This window comes from Mesoplodon densirostris, chromosome 7 (assembly GCF_025265405.1).
Source record: "Mesoplodon densirostris isolate mMesDen1 chromosome 7, mMesDen1 primary haplotype, whole genome shotgun sequence".
NCBI lineage: Eukaryota > Metazoa > Chordata > Mammalia > Artiodactyla > Ziphiidae > Mesoplodon > Mesoplodon densirostris.
The window spans coordinates 38,737,800-38,757,954 of record NC_082667.1 but is presented as its reverse complement, the minus strand read 5'-3'; the positions used below and the strand labels follow the sequence as shown (position 1 = coordinate 38,757,954).

Below are 20,155 nucleotides of genomic sequence, written 5' to 3'. Positions count from 1 at the left end.
GTAGTTTAAGCTACAAGAAGAGAAAGGAAAATTAGGTGTCGTAAATCATGGAAAGTCATTTAGCCTCTCAGGGCCTCAATTTCATACTGCAAAGTAGGGATAAAAATACTGATACTTGTTCTTATCTCACTGGATAGTTCTAAAATGATGTGAAAATGCTATCTAAGCATTAAGATTTTTTTATATATAAACACCACTACTAAGGGGGGCGGGGAGGGACCAGCATCCAACAACTGATAATGTACTAAAATATGGAAAATGAAGTTACTGTGAAAATGTTTAAGATATACATGGGGCTATCTAAGAAAGAAGACATCTTCTCAGGAAGACTTTCCACATTAACACCATTCCTCCTGGATGACTCCTTGGATATATACCCCCCTCATCACATTCACCTTTGAGTCACAGCTATTTCTTACAGTTCTTTGCTAATGTTTTCAAGCAAGCTTACATTTTCTAGTTAGGTAAAACGTACAAAATAAATGCTTATGTACCAAGAAAACTTCCCAAATAAAAATCAGAGCTCCTTCGAGATTAGCATTTAGGACATATCCATTATATTTAAAATGGTAAGCCAGACCTATTTACACTAAAATAATTTAAAGGAATAACTGATTTATAGGAAAAGACATTAAATAAATGTCTATTTATATTTGAGATGATCAAATCTATCATGACAAACAGTAAAAGACTCGTGAAAAAGTCACCAGATGTCCAAAAAAAAAAAATCACATCATCTTATTTTTGACAAAAGCCAAATTGGATAGAATTTGGGCACACAAATGAAAAGATGACATAAGAGAGTCACAGGTTCATGGTCCAAATACTATTTTTTTAATGACCATTAGTTTCATAACAGTTTCACAGAGTGATTTCAAAGAGTCAAGATAAAAAGAATTGTGGTGTTACTATTCAAATTAAATTATAACCATTCCATAGTATCTGATTTAATCATGAAATGTCACCTGCCCTCAATGACAAAAAGGATTTTTCCAAATGTATGCTTAAATGAGAAATACAACTATGGTTCCAAACTAAGCGATCATTCTCCACTATCCATATTCCATTTAATTGACAGGCTACCAAAAGGGTCATTTCCTGTACCCAATGCCTCTTTTCTTTGATGAGAGTGATCTCCAAAATGGAGCAGGAAGTGTTGAGTAAGTGAGAGCTTTGTGAATGATGACATTCAAGTCTTAAGGAAGACCTGAGGGGTGGAGCTGCTATACAAGATGGTCTCAAAGTTCAAATCTAAGGTTCTATGATTCAGAGCATAAAAATCCTAGAGATAAAATTCTAGGATTACAAATGAAGAGTTATGGTTCTAACTATTGGAAATATTTGCTAAACTGGATTTTACCATTTTTTTTTTTAGATGTTGGGGGTAGGAGTTTATTAATTAATTTATTTATTTTTGCTGTGTTGGGTCTTCGTTTCTGTGCGAGGGCTTTCTCCAGTTGTGGCAAGCGGGGGCCACTCTTCATCACAGTGCGCGGGCCTCTCACTATCGCAGCCTCTCTTATTGTGGAGCACAGGCTCCAGATGCGCAGGCTCAGTAGTTGTGGCTCATGGGCCTAGTTGCTCCGTGGCATGTGGGATCCTCCCAGACCAGGGCTCGAACCCGTGTCCCCTGCATTAGCAGGCAGATTCTCAACCACTGCGCCACAAGGGAAGCCTGGATTTTACCATTTTTAATATCCCTTTCAGTTCTTGATAGTCATCATGCCTCCAACTCTCCCCTCTTATACACACACATGCATACATACATAGAAATAAACTATTGTCCCATATGAAAATGTGATTCAAAGACTTATCCGTCAATATTATTTCTTATGTATACTGCATAAACTTTCCCTATAAAAAGGCTGTCACACAGCAGCAACATCGTGAAATTTTATTCATTTTCAATTAGTGTGGGCACTTTTCTGCCCAAACCTTTTATCAGAATTGTTATTAAGAAATAGTATCCAATTATAATCATTCTGTTCCTATAAATCCTTTAATGGAGGTACAAAAAACCACTGACAAGGTTCAAATACCTAAGCCATAAATAAATACAACATTCCCTGGCCCTGGATAACCTGCAGGTTATTAATGAGGTTCAGAATAATGGAAAGGTAAGTGTACTTTGGAACAAAAACAATCATAATACCTCAAGGGTAGGCCAAACAATTTCTGCCCTCAAGAGCAGTAATGTCTGTACTTAGAAAAGTGTGCTATGTCCAAAAAAAAAGTATAAATTAAACACACATTTTAGAAATTAATAAAGTTGTTATAGAGAGAATATTTTCTCAAAAGCCAGAAAACTGATAAAAATATAACCAGCACTGTAGAATACTCTTGTTACTAATACTAATTATTCTTTATACTTATTCATATGTAGACTGCTTTTCTCAGGAGGCTCAAAATACCTCAGAATAAAACTGCATTATATTCTAAATTCTGATCCATTGTATAATCCTTTGGAAGACCAGTTAAAGATTATATGAACATGCAAACAATTTACATTCTCAGATGTGCTTATCCAAATTTGCAGAGCCATGGCCATTGTAAATGAGAAACCATTCTCAGTAGAACTCCCCTCTTTAACCCACTTCTTATTCTACCCTAGACTATATTATTCTCTTTATTCCTAATTTAAAGGAATCAAGTCAATAGTATTTAAATGTTAACTTCTGGCTCCACGAAATAACCAAATGAACATACATACATACCTATAGAAGAACAGAACTTAGCTTTATAGTGACTAAGAGAGGCATAATACAGGACAGCACTAGTCATACTATTTTTCAATAGTCCTGCCACTATCTCAGCCAGAGTGATGCAGTTTTCTTTCCACCACAAGATCAAAACAGAAATCCCATCATCTGACTCTTAGTCTTTCCCACACATTTACTGGTCTGTTGTTATTGCAACAGAATATCTTTTTCCCTTGCTACACTATTCCTAAGAGCAATGTTCCACCCTTCTGGTCTCAAAAGTTCTACTATTTCAAAGTGTAGCATTTAGGCGAACAGAGTTATACAAACTATTTATTGGTAGGAAGATAGAAATTACTCTTTATATGCTTTCCAAAATATATAGTATTAAATAAGGTACTCTCCACTTTTCAATTTTTTTGTTTGTTTCAGTTAGATTTTTTTTAAGTTATACTTATTCCTGAGAATTAATCAGGCTAAAAACTTGCTAATTATGACAATTATGTCTAAACAAATGAATTTTGGTACCTACTACAAAAGTATTTCTTGCCTCAATACTACTGAACTTACAAGCATCCCTGGTAATGCTGCAAAGGCAGAAAAATCTGTCTCCAGAGAGCAGGGGTCACTTATCAATTCCAAATATTCCCATGCCTCAAAGTACCCCTCAGCTTCCTTCAAGGATGGAGACTAAGAATCTCTACCTCCACTAAAGGCCTCTTAGCCATCTTCCCTCTGGCTCTTCACACTCTTCCCCCCCCATTTGCGGGGCAGGAACTTCCTAAGTCTCCTATTTCATACCCTCCCCTCTCATAGACATTTACTGACATCACCAATGTATCATGTACTGGGGACAGTGTTGAAAACGGATTCATTTTCTTCAAGGGACTTATGGTCTAAGGAAGATGCTGGATATCTAAGTATCTCATAATAGTAAAATGTGGGACTGAAAGGATATAAAGGACACAATGGAAACACAGAAGAGAACACAAAGCACAGAGCACAGATGCAGAAGTGCTCAGTAGCTGAAAATATGAGCTGCAGGGTCACAGGGACTTGGTTTCCAGCTTAGCAAGTAATAATTCAAGCAAGTTACTTAATCTAACTTCTTTCTTTATAAAATAAGGTAATGGTATCTTATTAAGACCATAGTAAGGATAAAAAACATGACCTGTAGAAAGCAATTCGTACTAAATACTTAACTGGTAGAAAGCGTTCAACGAATAGCATCGTGGAAATACAAGAGTACCCTTGTCAGAAAGGAAAACAGTATGAAATCAGAAATAAGGGTTTCCTTTTAAAAAGGAACCCACTAATTAAATTAAAATGAAGCAAAGCCCTTGGCCCTAAAAGTATGTTTCACTCAGATGTACGCTGTAAAATATCTTCATTTGACTAAGATAACTAAACGTATAAACTTTTAAACGTAAAAAAAAAGTTTTAGTTAATGGACGAATCACTGAATACTAAGCACAAATATCAAGGGGAAAATTTTTTAATATATATAAATATGTACATATTATACACATACACTCACACACACACCCTCACACACGTGCATACATGCATCCTGTGTAACTTCTGATAGATTCAAGCAGAAGACTGGCCCAAAGCTTCAATCACAAAACCAATTCCATCACCAGTATTTTTCAATGTAACTGTTAGCAAAGCACTGACCCTCTTTGACTCTGCTGGTTTGCTGGACTGTAAATGGAATTAACATTAGTTTATTGTCAACTGCACCAACACTGGTGGTATTTCACAATAATGAACAGAAAAATAAAATTCAAGCACTAAAAGATGCCAAAAATATAGTTATACTCCTCTTAGTTCTCCTGATTTAACATTTCAAAATCCCATAAAAACATTTCTAGCAAAAGTGAAAAAGTGTGTCTGAAAATTAGGGATGCAGATAAACATACCAACATTTTACACTCTTAATTCAAAACAACCTAGAAACAAGTCACCTATCTTTCCATATATCCTAGTAAACAAATGCTTCCCAAGGATTTAATTTCTTTTATTTCCAGTCATTACTGACTATAATCATTACAATAAGATTTAAATCACTTGCCTTATTTAAACTGCTTCACTCCTACTGCCAATTCAATTTTTCTTCAGTATTCCATGGAAAGAAAAGGTTCTTTTCAAAAAAGTATTCTCCTGTAAGTAATGTCCTGAGCACATACATAGCATGTTTGCCCAAGAACATTAAAGAATGTATTCTATATTCTGACTGTGAACGAGCTTTTCTAGAAATGCAAACTTTGCTGTCAATACTTACACAATGGACTACAGTGCATAAGCACTGTTCATGCTCTATTAGTCATTCTTTTGGAAATTTTATTAAAAAAAAAAAAAGGCCTGCAGTGTGTATAAAGCACTTAAGATACAAAAGACGTATTGTCAGAATATTTGCAGGATCTCCAAAATAGAAAAACAACTCCCCCAAACAAATTAATTACAGCTTATAGTAATTATTTTTTTTAAATGCTACACCAGAAACCTGAATTTCTTAACTTAACCAATCTATAGTATAAAAGAGATGACATAAGTGATCTTATCATCATGGCATCTGATTGACAGATGAGAGCCTACATTTTGTATTCTTCTGAGAACAAAGGGGATCTGAACTCTGAGACAGCTGGTGCAGTGCATGTTGGCACTTAGTCTGGAAAATCCCTAGGTTCTGAGGTACACATGACCTTGGATACAGTTTAATTTGTATTATTTTATTTTCAGGTCTATCAACTACATTTCCCTAACTAAAAGTTAGGGCATATTACTTGGTAATGCAACAGAAAGTATGAAAAACCAGGTGTATAGAAATAGTTTACATACATGTTTTTCTTCTGCAGAGTATTATTTCTTCAAAGATCTTACCTGGAAATATAAATAAATAGGTAAAAGCCTAAGTATTCTAGCCAAAATGAGTGTGTCCATGGGGAATGGGGTGAGAATTGGACAGGAGGAGGGACTTTCAGTCCCAGCACCAATCCCAACACCCTCAGCAACTCCTTAAAAGAGTTTCTCAGAACCCCTTCAAAAATCCTGATTCAAACTCTGATGAGAGCTGAAATTAAAACTCACATGGATTCATAAGTAGCCTAGAGAGGAAAAGTTAGCAATTTGGCTGAGAAAAATGTGGCACTAAACTGAAAGTTGAAAGACTAGAGCTCAAAGCACACTACACTGAAATTGCATTTCCTTTTAGAAATGAACACTTCCATCCAAATTGAAGTATAAGGGCAGAAACACTAAAAAGAGGAGAGTTGACCTATTCTGTAAATGCTTGCTCAACAAACACTTTTACCTGGACAAATAATAGAAAACACACGGGGAATTCATGCTTTGATAAATGACCTTGCATGTAATTTTCTCGTTCCATCATGCAAATCTGAATTCATTATTAAAACCATGAAGTCACATATCCATTCTTTAGGCTATCTAGACAGACATTTTGTTTTCCCAAGACAGAGAAAAACAAATTATTACTATTAATTGGTCACAACCCCATCAGCATAATGAGATATAACTTTTCTGTACAAACTTCAGTCATATAAGTGAAGCTGACATAGGTGTTTTATGTTATTTTGTCCTGCACTCACTAAAACATTTTGTAGGAAAATAAGAGCATTCAACATCTCTTCCTTTTCCTAGCCTGGAATGGTTAAATTAAAAATCTAATGTATTGGCATCATTCCGCGATTTATCCCGCCTTAATTTTGAATACTATCTCTCTTTACCAGATTAAGCTGGTTGTTTTTTCTTGCTTGTTTTTGCCTTTTTTTCCTCTACCTGTATAAAAAGGTTGAGGAAAACATCTCTCTTTTAAAGTACTTTTAGAATAGTAATACTTAACATTAGCATAGCCCTTTACAAATGTCAAAGAGCTCTCATACACATTTATCTTCCATACATATTACCAACTCTGGGGCTAGACTGCCTGGTACTAAATTCTGGTTCTACCACCCTGTTGTGACCTCAAGGAAGTTACTTAACCTCTCTGTGCCTCAGATTCCTCATCTAGAAAGTGGGGATAATGATAATGCTTATACCTCACGGGACTGTTATGAGAATTAAATGAATAGATGTAAAATACTGAAAACAGTGCCTACTACATAGTACACACTACACAGGCATTAACTATTCTTTTAAATTATTGTCATCAACATAAATCATCATATTTAGTTCTCACAACGATTCTGTAAAAATAGGACAGCAAGTATCATTTTACCCTTTTTCCAGATAAGGGAATCAGGCTCAGAGAAATCAAGGGACTCATCCAGAGTCATAGTTAAGAAGTAGAATCCGAACTAAAAAACACAGGCCTAAGAAAGTATCAAGGAATACAATGAAGGAATTATACTGCATGATAAGACTCCTTTTTAGAACAACCATATTTACAATTTTAAGTCTGTGGTTACAAAAAGAGCAAAAAAAAAATATTTCATGGGAAGAAAATTTTAAATTACAAAAATACAGCTTATTAGAAATGAATAAGTGATCTTAAAATGTCTTTTTAAAAATCTTACAGTTAAAACATGTCCAAAAATTTCCGGAAAATTGAATAATAGCATTTTATAGTTAAACTCAGTCGTTAATTTGAGAATCACAGAATATTTCAAAGAAAACTGGATAACGACATTTACTAATGTAAGGTTACATTCAGTAACTATCAATATACCATACACAATACAATATAAATACACATACAACACTAAAATTAATTCAAATACATATAGTTCAGAAAATACTTTAGAATAATTTAGTCCCTGAGAGATATTGTGAATATCAACTACAACAATGGAGTATCATAAATATAAATGACTTCAATTATTTAAGGTCTCTGGCTTGGTATACAAAGTATCAGCTTCTGTACAAAGCAAATAAAACCACGCCTGATAGTAGCTTATAGAATACAAAGGAAAAAAACAAAGGAAAACAACAAAGGAAACAAACAAAGGAAAAAAACAAAGTTTTAACAGTAACCTGTTCATACTATTTATCAAGCACCTACTATTTGCAAAGCACTATGCTAGCTACCCATCATTCAAAAAGGAAATCAGATCCTTCCTCTTCAAAAGCATAAAATTTAAAGACCAAGTAGGGATAGTGCCATGGGGGGAATAAAAGGTTTTTTCCTCTTCCTGGACTACCAGGGGTTCCCCCCAACCCCAGTGATTTCAAAATCAGAACCAGTCATATATCTCACTAAAGATGAAGAAACAAACAGTTGATGTTCTTCAGTTATTTTTTTAGTTACTTTTTTCAGGAACAGTGATGAACTGCCTATGATTTTATATATATACGCTGTCTGGCCTAATAAAACCCACAACGTGACTTGAAGTCTAGGAGTCAGCAGATCACATCTGGCACTAAATAGCTCCGTGACTTTGGAGAAAACACCACCAACCATTCCTGGCCTTCTAACACTTATGGTGCCTTTGGGTAAAGTTATTAAACTTCTCTAGGTCTGTTCCCTCAACTGGAAACTTATACAGCTGTACTAGAAACCAAAAAGTAACTGGATCGGTAGGGTTCTCACTTTAAGTAGAGACTCCTGGGCCCACTCCCAGTGATTCAGAATGTCTGGCCTGGAACCCAGGAAGCTAAGTGTTCACCAAGCACCACAAGTGACTGAAATGTGCAGGCGGGCCTCAGCCACACTTGAGAAATTAACTACATGATCTCTAATGCACCAACTGTATAAAAATATGACATAACAAGGTGACATAACTTATTTCAGAAACAAGGTCTTAGGAATTCTGGATCTAGCTCAATATACAGGACATAATCTATGTTAAACAAATACAGAGAGTAAGAAAGGAAGGAAGGGAGCTGGTAAAGACAGAAGGGAAGGCAGGGAGGAGGCTAGCTAGCTTACTGGTCATAGTTCTGCCTAAGAAACATACAGAATGATAGTAAAATTAAAACTGTGCAAAACATACATCAGCAGCTAGAAAGCGAAGACCTCAGTCTCTACACACATACAATTTTAAATACAACATCAGCCCTTGTCAAAGTGCAAAGTACTAAGGAGAAAAAAAGCAAAAAACAGTACATGGAAGCCAAAAGAATCCTAATGGAAAATTACTGATGACTAAAACTTAGTGACTGTTTTCCCTAGGTAGAAGAGAACAGAATTTTAAGAACTAGGACTTGGAATTGGGACTAAAGTTTGAAGTTACTGGTTAGTCACATGCATAAATTGCATTTGGGGTAATATATGAATTGCAGAAATATTGTTGGCAATATTCCCTTCTGTCCATTTTTTATTTCCATTTTCCCATGCACTTACATTATAATTTTTGAGATGTTTTATCTTCACTTCTGATGATCTTCAAATGTCAATGGCTCTTAACACATTAACTGTAAACAAACACAAAGGAACTTAGGGGAATTCAGATAAGGAACCCTACAGTAAAGTATTCTAAAGTATTCTGTGAAGCCTACAGGGGAGGGAGGGTTGGGAAGAGGCATCATGTTTACTTGCTTTTTTATTTATCTGATGTTCAAAATGTAAAACTATTTTTCTGAATGAAAACGATACTATCCTCTTAATCATCAGGCAAAGAAAAAAAAATCCTATTTTCTGTCAGAAGAAAAAACATTCAAAGCTAGAGAAAATTCTCTCCAAAGATGGACATTCTGAACTCACTAATGTATTGTGTACCTTATCCTTCTCCTGCTCAGCAGTACAGCTGGTCAAGGAAACTCATTTCCTCATCAAGACAACCCAACTGACCTGCCCTGGGACTGCCCTTAACTACCAAGTTTTGCCCTGGAGCTGGGGCACCAGATCATCAGGTATGATGAGTTCATTACAGCACAGAGACTCTGAAGTTAAAAATGACTTGGGTTCAAATGTCAAACTGCTCTCCCTAATCTTCAGTTTTCTCATCTGTAAAATGGAAACAGTAATACTGTTTATTTTATACAGTTATGAGGATTATATGAGAAAATGCATATAAAGGATTTACCACTATGCCTAGCATATAGTAAGCAGTCAATAAATGTTAAGTGCTATTATTTATATTATTATTATTGGAACTGTTGATATTAATACTATTAATTGCTTACTACAACAACTTTCTACCACTTGAAAAGCAAAGCTTATCTCAGATGTTCATATTTTTAGGTACTGCCTTTGGTTAAAATGGAAGAGTATCATCCAATACTAGTAACAGAGGACATTCATAACATATTAAAATTTTATTTTTGATCTTTGCTGCATTTCCTGGCTCAACTCAAGAAAATTAAGGCTCATATTCACTAGCCCATCATCAGCGAAAGTTATTACACCTTTTGCTAATACACAACCTCCTAACCTCCTAAGTTGTCCTAGTTGAACAACTATTCACTTGCTGTTTTCAGTAATGGCAATTCTGTTAAGAAAGGAGATGGATATATTTGTAACTCATGCCTATTAAACCCTATGAGCACAATGAATAATGCTGTATCAGCCCAGAAGAGACTCCTCTACCCTCCTCTACCCCCTCTACTTATCCCCAAATGATTAAACGCCTTCTGTTTGACACTACATGCTTAAAATCTTAGTATTTAAGTTAGATGACACAAAAATGCATAAAACACTGAGTTCTCTGAATTTTCAATCTAACCTTTAGGTTGAAGATATAAAACTAAACACAAGATACTGGCAAAAACATTCATAAATTAACATGACCCAAAATGGCCTGCTTTATTTCTCTTATGAAGACCAAAGCTTTTGAACTAAAATGAGAGAAAATACCTAAGTACGACCTGATGCAATATTCTAGGGGGAGATAAAACACATGGATACATGGCTTGGAAATGAACGCCAAACTGCAGAGAAGTAATCAGTGTAGGCCATCATCCTCACACCACCACTACTTTACCAGGCAACTCCTTGAGCTCTTCAAATGAAATAACATAGCTGATCATTCCTCATCTGATTTCTATTTGCCTTTCACTTAATGACCTGGCAATTAATAAGTCTATCCCCTTTATTTTATGGTCCTAGATTAAGATTATAAAAATCTGGCCCAAGATAATACAAACAAAAAAAAAAGTAAAAAGCTTAAAAACTCAAGAGTTTAGAGCATTCCAAGATACAGTTCTCGTTTTTGGTCTGCTACGATATATCAGCTCTCTCTTTCCAGGCATTTTCTACTATGGTCATTGCAGGCAAATCTAAGAATGTCTTTGGCATAAATTAAGTGTTGTACACTCGAACTGAAAAATATTTTCCCTGCTTTAAGATGATTTATTTGTATACGTGGAAGAAGCTGCTATCTCCAATACCCATTCTCTCCTTAGAGATAGACCTCCAATTTCCAGCTCAGAAAAAAGCATCCCAGAAGAGACTACGTATTCTAGCCTCCGTTGTGGCTAGGTATGGCCATGGGACCATGATCTGACCAACTGGATGTAAGCTTAAAGGTGGTATGTGACTTCAAAAAAAAGTATCCTTTACATAGAGGAACATGCCTTTCTTCTTCCCTTCCTCCTTCCTTTCGACTAATGAAGATCCAATGGGTAAAGCATTGCAATAGCAATTTCAGTTTTTGAGGTAACACTGGAATGTAACATATACTAAGTTAGAAAGAGTCTGTGTCCTTGATACTTTATATCCACTATATCAGATCTGTATTAACTATCTCTGGGCTTTTACCGTGGGGGGAAAAACCCCACAAAATTATCTGTTTTAAGCCACTGTTAGTTTGGATTTTCTGTTATACTCTAAACCTAAATCCTAACTTTAAAAACATAATAAAGAAGAGTTTTCCAAGTAAGTGTATTTAGGTTTTTTTGAAGTGTATAGGTTGAAACATTTTAAAAGTTAATTTTTATTATATTGAAAACATAGCATTTGCCCTTATTTAATCTAGACTAAGAGGTACTTAAAGAGGTCAAGAGTTAATCACATCCAGTAAAGAGTCTTTGAAAGAAGTAAAGTTCATCAGCAATTACTGCATGGGTACTATGTACTTGGCCAGGAGAAGAATTATGAGGCTTGTTCATTAGTGGTCTATAGTGATGACAACATGGGTATATATAGAGAAACACATTAAGAGGGATAAGCACAATCAGTTCTGTGTAATAAAGCTACAAGAAAGGGAACTGAGGTTATTATTTTCATTAAGAGGGCATCTTCTCTAGTCCCTTTAATTTTAAGAACCTTGTATCTTTTCATTTTATATAGTTCCGTTTTTAACCTGACTTCCTGTGGAATGCAGGCTTATAAAATCACTCCCTATCCATATCACCTCTCAATAGTTTTAATCCTATCCACTGATTTAACTAAATTATAGAGTAGACCAAGAGATGGCAAGTGCTTTACCTATTCAAAACTTCCTTCCTTTAAAAAGAGAAAATATTCTATACTAATCTAGAGAATTGTCAAGTCCTGAATCACATGCAACCTTTGTCCCTGATGAATTTGAATACAATAGCACTAACTGGCAGCTTTCCAAAATAAACTCACTGCTTACTGAACATCTGTATCTGGGTTATTTCCTTCCCTTGGGCATAATCCTTTATTGGTTCAGGTGATGGCCTCCTGGAATTCTTTATAATACTTTTTTAATATGTATGTTACCACTAACGCATCTCACCAAGGATCTATTTTTAAGAAAAGCCTAAAACATATATTCTTGATTTGGTGTTCTTTCTTGTGGCTACGAAAGAAGAGTTCAGGAAATTTCCAAAAAGCGAGACATAATAAATCCACAAGAGATGACTTTTACCTCTCACTACTTCAGTCAATATTTTTACAAAAGTGCTCTAACTAATAGGCTATAGTAGTTCTAACACAGACCTTAACCTAGACCATTTCAACTAATATTGATGGAGTTACTAGGCAACAATCAGGAAAAGACCCAAGACAATGGTTCTCAAACTTCAGCATGCATCAGGATCACCTGGAGGTCTTGCTAAAATACAAACTGTGGAATCCACCCCCAAAGTTTTTGATTCAGTTAGACCTGAGGTAGGCCCAGGAAATCTGTATTTTAACAAATTCCCAAGGGATGCTGATGCTACTGTCCTGGAATTACTGACCTATATTAATAGAAGACTACTGATGATAGCATAAGGTAGAAAGAATAAAACATACACAGGACCCAGTCTCAGCTTTAGTATTAACTTGTATACTTTTGATTGGTAAGTAATTTAAATGTTCTTCCAGAAAAATATATACAATTACTGATTAGTTCACAAGAATACTGGATCTTATCTAACAGAACTTTAAGGTTCTTTTAGGGTCCTGTTATAATGAAACCCAAAATAAGTAATTTTTAGGCTACCAAAATGTTCAATGTCTGATGCAAGGTGTTAATAATAAGGCCAAGGTTGGAGATTCAACCTATTAGCTTCACTTTGTTCTGTAGCTATAGTTTCTACCACCAATCAGGCCAGCTGCCTCAGAAGACATGCCAAGAGTCAAAAGGAGTATTGGTAAGAATGTGTGACTGGATACAAATCCATTACCACTACTGAAAAAACAACCTAAAAGGATATTTCCTACTTACATCACCTCTAAGTAACCTTGGGGCTGAAACTATAAATGAGACCTTATGACAAAATATTTTAGAAATCTTAAAAACTCTCCTACCTCTTCAGGCTATAAGTACCATCAAAACTCATGGAAACAGAAATCCAGGATCTACTGTTTTCGAATGATGATAATTTTAAGGAAGACATGCAATTCAAAAATCTAATTAGTTGGAGCTACTTTTTTTATTACATTATGTGCACCTCCCCTCTGATTTTTTTTAATCTAAGTTAAATGTAAATACAGAATGTTCATAAATACTAATGAATATACAGACTAGAAATCAACTGATAACCCAAAATCATCTGAGACAAACAAGTGGTGCCCAGAGTAATTAGAAAATGAGGATATATATATATATAGGATGAAAGAAATATACATTAAATAAAATGACAAAAAATAAATTAGAGAGAAAGAGACCAAAGTAATCAATTCGGTAGGCTAAGGAAACAATGTTGTGAAGACATACAGGAGTGGGCACAGAAAAGATAATGCAGACAATAAAATAGCTCAGGGTGTCAAGAGGCTTCATGCAAGGGTACCTTCCCAGCTTGAACCTGAAGTTGTGACTTTACAGGCCAAATCCACCTAAGAAAACCCTTTTTAATTCTTTGAATAGAAACAGCAAATAAGACAAGTGGTGAACATTCAGTCAACATTTCTTTATTCAATCATTCACTGGGCACATATTCAGCACTAGATATATTAGCATGTGATTATGCACTGTAAAAAGTAATCAAAGAAACTCACTTAAGCAGTACATTTCATAACAGTGTACCAAATGGAAAACCAGACTAAGAAGGCAGAATAGTACCAATATAGTATCAAATTCTGCTGTGTAACTTCTACAATTCTAAGGCTCAGGCCTACCCTAGCTACCATATCCAGCCTACAGTATTGTTTTATCAATATCCTACACAAGAATCAGAGCAAAACCAACAAGAAGAAAATTATGGAATACAGCCAGATGAACAGTGTGAAGTGAATTTTTTCACAACTCTCTCTCTCTGTGGGGCAGAACATGTGTGATGAATGGACAATAGCAGGATATACAAGAGGTGCTGAACAGCTCACTGAAGTAGACAATACCAAGCAGGACTCACCAAAGAAAACTACTTTTTTTTAAGGATGCAAGATGACGTAATTCCTAATCATATACAGCTGATTAGGAAACTGCTATGTGAATATCATATTAAGAATGAAACTGTTCTTCTGTGACCAAAGATATCAGGCCTATGATGACCTAGAAGGCAAAGCTAGAGCAAGAGCAATTCTGAGCTGACTACAGATTTATAGATACATAGACAGTAGATATATAGATATCAAGATTCGATATATGCTTAGTGTGAACTACAGATCCCACAAGAGCCAGTCACCCAACTTAAATGGAGTGTGTCATTTTCCAAAAAACAATGGGTAACCACATAGGTTACAGTACTATTTTTCAGATTTATATTCTTCCTACTTCCCAGAAGTGTAAAACATTTTACAAATTAACACATTTAAACATAATATTTAAACTGAATTCATCTAACAGAAGTACTTGAAGAAATTAAAGATGAGTATATTACCAACTTCAGTTATAAATCTGACTTAAGTCTTTTGCCAAATTGAAGATGCATTAATGGTTTCCATTTTCAAACAAATAGGAAATATAATTTTTTGCATAAACAATTTTCCTTGGAACTAAACTCAGCAGAAATTTGTTAATCAAATGTGTAAAAGACAATCTGTAACACACTGAACAGTATTCTTAACTATTATTCTACAGGAGATATCAAAACAATTTCACAACGCAATTTCCTAATTGAAAATTTGAAAATGAAAATTTCCTAATTGTAAAAAACAAAAGCATAACTACAATTTAAGGGTGAGATTTCTGCAAAAGGCTGAGATAATACAGTTCAAACACCAATATTTTGCTTTATTATAGGCTAACAAAAGTAATAAACTTAATCTGGGTAGCCACTTAACATTGCTTTTATAACCACAGTTGTCCACCCCCGTCCCCTGTGTACTAGAATCATCTGTGACTGTTACCCTAAATTAAGTTTAAAATTAGGCTTTCTAACAAGTGTCTACAATGCAGCTTTCTATAATGTTGATTAAAGAGAATGCCACAAACAGGTGTAATGATTCATGAAATAAAAGATATGAAAGAATTTAGCAGGGTGGACTGTATACAGTAGACAATCAATAAATGTTATTTATCCACCTTCTAGAGAAGAGGAATGAAAGCTGGCATTTTCCTGTGAAAGTAGAGTCATACTTATATTTTTGTCTGGAGGGGATGAAGCTAACATACTCTAGTCAAAATTCAAGTTCTTAATTTTCTCAAATTCATATGTAACATAATGTTTCATTAAGAAGTTAAAAAAATATATATATATATAAACTTTAAAGTTGCTGGGCTTTTTTTTTTTAGAAAATAATTGTGCTTAAGTGGCACAGGTAGGTACATTAGTTTGTAATACTAACAGACATTTATTTAGTGTAATTGCAAAAATTCATAACAAAGGTTATTATCATCAAGTATTATCATTAAGATAAAGAATTTTAGAGCTCCAAAGGACCTTACAGGTTTTCTAGATCAACCCCCTTATTTCTAAAAGATGAAAAAACTGCAGAACGGAAAGGTTAAATGATACAGGCCAAATCACTAGCTGAGCCTAGGACTTTAAAAGAGCCTGAGCCTCCTGACTTCCAGTACTTTCTTTCTAACAACACTATGCTGCCTCCTGTGGTCCCAAATCCTCTCCCTTGGATGAGATTACTAGTTGCCTCATTTTTGTTCTTTACAATCTATCCTGAGCCATAGTTGTCATTTGTAATTCTCCCATAAAATTGTAATTTTCCAACCTGTTTTCTGAATGATTTTACAGCTGAGTGTAAATCCCAGCTTTCTAAATTTCCAAGTAATAAACATAAACCTAAAAAATACGTGAAACAAATGTACACTGTACATAATCAAACACAAAGAAAAATTCTTCTCTCCTGGATAACTCAATATACAAATTTAAAAAAAAACATTTATTAAGCACCTCTGACAGGCAGGGTCTCTGTTTAATGCTGGTGATATGAAGATGAATACGATCCTTGTCCTCAAGTAGCTTATAGCCTAGTAGAGAAGACAATTAAACCAACAATTACACTGTGCTTGTTAAGGACTCTGAACAAAGCGTGGGCAGGTTGCTATGAACGCATTTAAGAGAATCTAATTTAGAACGGTGGGATCAGCTAATGATTTCCCAGTGAGGTCCCGAACAGCAACAGGAAAAAAAATGGCAGTATCACCCATATCTAGCAGAATCCAAAATGAATTAAAAGAGACAAAGCAACTTCAATTTATTCACAGGAAAAAATGAAAATAGCGTGTTTTCACAGCGGTTTAGTATCTAGTAACTCTCTAATAACAACTAGACTATTTTTCAATGGAAAAGAACCTGATTTCATTGTGGCCATATAACAAATACAGGTCTTCCAATTATTTCTTAATAAAATTTTAAATCATTATTTTAAAACCAAAGGAAAAAAACTGCGTCTGAAACACGTGTAGTTAACATTCACAACAGCTCTCTGCAAAGCTGCATAGTAAAGTCCTCCTCAAAATCGCATCTGGTACAAGAGAAATAACCTGGAGAACCGGTAGCCCAAGAAGGAAGAAAACTACCACTCATTAGTTACTCGGGAACAATGACTTTCATCTGGAAGATTCAGACCTGAGAAGCACAGTGGTGGGTATTTTTACTTACACTTTAAAGCAAAGTTGGGCGGGGGGGAGATCAGAATGTAAGGAAAATAGTAAAAGAGATAAGTGAAACGAAGGGAAAGAGAGGAAAGAGTCAGCAAGAAACCAAAAAGCAAAGACTTAAAGACGTATGGAAAAAACACTGGAGGATGATTTTGGAAAGAGTGGTCAAGAGAGAAAGGCAGGGAGGAAATGGGGGGAGGGCTATCCAAAAAATGAATTAAGAAGTAATGAAAGATTAGAGAATGTAATGAACCGGGGCTTCCCCAACCGCGGATAAAACGACCTCGGAATACAAAAGGTAGAGGAGCCGAAAAAGAAGCAGTGAGTTTTAACCTCCTCTCTCCCAGCCTCTAACCCCCAGAGAGAAATAAAGACGTTCCCAGTCCTAAGGAAGGAATTCCGGGGCAGTCTTCTGGAAACAGAGGCGGCGAGCTGGGGTACCATCCAGCGAGGCCCCGGCCCCTCTTCATCCCCCTCGGACGCTGGGCGAGGCCCTGGGCGTCCCGGTTACCTGGACAGGGAATCCACGCTGGGTGGCCGTGCTACTGCCGGCTGGGAGCCAAGACTCTCGCAACTCGAGCTCTTCTCCATGGCGCGGCGGAGGCAGCGGGAGAGAAAGCCTGCAGCGACCTGCGCGGCTGCCGGGCTGGAGAAACGGAGGGCGGAGTGCGACGGGCCGGGACCGCGGTCAGGCCCGCGCCAGCCCAGGAGGGAGACCGGAAGCGGCCATGTTCCCCCAGGTTGCACCGCGCGCGGGGGCTGCCGGGGAGCCGGAGGACCCCGCGGCGCCCTCAGACGCCCGCCCCCCACGCGCCACGCACGCTGTGACCCCCCGCGCCCCAACGCGCCGCGCCAGCTGTGTCCGCCGTGCCTCCGCTGGTCGATGGGAAAGAGAGGGGGCGGCACCGGAGGGGAGGGGATTCCGTAAGGCAGAAGGGACCAGGAGTCTGCGGAAGGAGGGGACATTTTAAAAATAAGAGAGAGGAAGCAGGGAATATTACGAACGAGGGTCTCAAGAGAAGAAAGAGACAAGGACCTTAAGGACGGGGAAGATTGTGACAGGAATGTGGAGGTCAGGGAAAGTGGGAGGACAGAGTAATAAAGGAACGTGGGCAAACAGTAGGATGAGGGGGCAGAGGGACTTGGGGGATGAGGAAGGGAGGAAGAGAACATAGGGACGCGTAAAGGATACGGATATGAGAGATGAGATGGCAAAATGTTCACCGGATTAGGGGCTGAAAATAATGATTAAATAGTTGTTCATTAAATCATAATTAAAGGCTGCTTTAGAGTTAGTCATGTATTCAAATCCTGCCTCTGCCAGTTATTTGCAGTGTAATTCAAGGCATGGAATATCAGCTTCCTTATCTTTAAAATAGGAATAATAATAGCTTCAGAGATTAGATGAGTTAATACATGTTAAATGCTTAAAATAATGCTTGATACATAGAAAATACTCAAATGTAAGTAGGATTACTACTGTCTCCGTAGGGGTTGTTAGGATGGAATGGACTAATGTATATCAACAGTTTCTAATACAACTTCAAAAATGGTGGCTGTAGGAGGGGAAGATATAGGAAGCAGGGCTGAGAAGTAGGGAAGTGATTGGTATGGGAAGGGTAATAGGGAAAGTATAAAACAGGTAGGGAAAAAGTTAATGTTCATCATTCTATTTCCGTTGCACCCCTGGCCCAGCATTGTAGAAAGGGCGCTAGAACAGAAGCTGAAACTTTCAGTCCTACTATGAGTTGGATTAAAGTCTCTGTGGTCTGGAAGTGTCTGAAGGGGAAAATCACTTTTGGCATTAATCCATTGTCCACACAAAAACAGTATGAAAGAGGAAATGGGGAAGGAACTGTTAATTGTGTGAAAAGATTAGACACATATACTATTGGATGCAGTGGTGTTGGACAGAGGGCAAACTTTTAGTAATCTTTCCCTGTCCTCTCAAATTCCCAAGCAGGGCAGGAAGGGAGGGTAGGGGGATAGAACTGTGATAAGAGAACCAGAACTGGGTGAAAGAGAAATGCTTCTGCTGGTAATTTTCTGTTACAGAGGACAAAGGAATGCCATAGGAAGGATACCATAAAAGAATTTTTCTGATAGAGACGGAATCCCAATCACCTCGTGTATGTGGTATAAAAATATGCAAAGATTATTTCTGTAAAAAAATTAGACAATGAGTCGTTTTAAAAAAACACTTCCTTTGTAGGATAAATAGAATTATGTTGATTTAAACTATATTTAATTTATACTGACAACTGATGTTTTTAAGAAAATCTTAAAGTATAGGGCCAGTGAAATTGAAATATTAACTTGCAAGTACATTCCCCAGAGGAACAACTAGCCTAGTTGTGTTCAGTATAAACTATAGTACCTATTACAATGAATGAATATGTGTTTAAGCAGAAAGATGTGGCCTTTCTGTTCCATTTTCCAGCTTGGCAGGGACAGGATGGTAACTGATGGTTTTTATGTATACAATTTTTTTTTTTTTTGCGGTACGCGGGCCTTTCACTGTTGTGGCCTCTCTTGTTGTGGAGCACAGGCTCCGGACATGCAGGCTCAGCGGCCATGGGCCTACGGGCCCAGCCGCTCCGCGGCATGTGGGATCTTCCCGGACCGGGGCACGAACCCATGTCCCCTGCATCGGCAGGCGGACTCTCAACCACTGCACCACCAGGGAAGCCCATTTCTATAACTTTTAAAGAGAACTGTACTCCTCTGATAGGCAGAGAGAATAGGTAGTCAGGAACACTTGACAAGAATAAACATCTACAGTGATTCATTAAAAAATCTTGCTGGGCGCGGTGGCGCACGCCTGTAGTCCCAGCTACTCGGGAGACTGAGGCAGGAGGATCGCTTGAGCCCAGGAGTTCTGGGCTGTAGTGCGCTATGCCGATTGGGTGTCCGCACTAAGTTCGGCATCAATATGGTGACCTCCCGGGAGCAGGGGACCACCAGGTTGCCTAAGGAGGGGTGAACTGCCCCAGGTCGGAAACGGAGCAGGTCAAAACTCCCGTGCTGATCAGTAGTGGGATCACGCCTGTGAATAGCCACTGCACTCCAGCCTGGGCAACATAGCGAGACCCCGTCTATAAAAAAAAAAAAAAAAAAAAAAAAATCTTATTGCTTCTCCATCCCTACCTGCCTTCTAAAATGCTGGCT

At 37.0% G+C, this 20,155-nt stretch overlaps 1 protein-coding gene across 5 annotated transcripts in view; it reads right to left on the bottom strand.

The window, feature by feature from the left end:
- MTMR2 (myotubularin related protein 2) overlaps positions 1–17,816 on the bottom strand; it is a 121,326-nt gene extending 103,510 nt beyond the window's left edge. For 2 of the 5 annotated variants that reach the window (XM_060103960.1, XM_060103963.1), the window contains exons 1-2: positions 16,278–16,356; positions 9,001–9,071 (exon numbers count right to left, since the gene is read on the bottom strand). Coding sequence is in view for 1 of the 5 variants with exons in the window: in XM_060103962.1 (XP_059959945.1) it covers positions 17,499–17,578 (80 nt within the window). In the remaining 4 variants the exon portion in view is untranslated. Of the gene's footprint in view, positions 1–9,000; positions 9,072–16,277; positions 16,357–17,498 lie in introns of those variants that run through there. The other 3 variants (XM_060103965.1, XM_060103961.1, XM_060103962.1) reach the window with 3 other exon arrangements.
- Between the last annotated feature and the right edge of the window lie 2,339 nt (positions 17,817–20,155).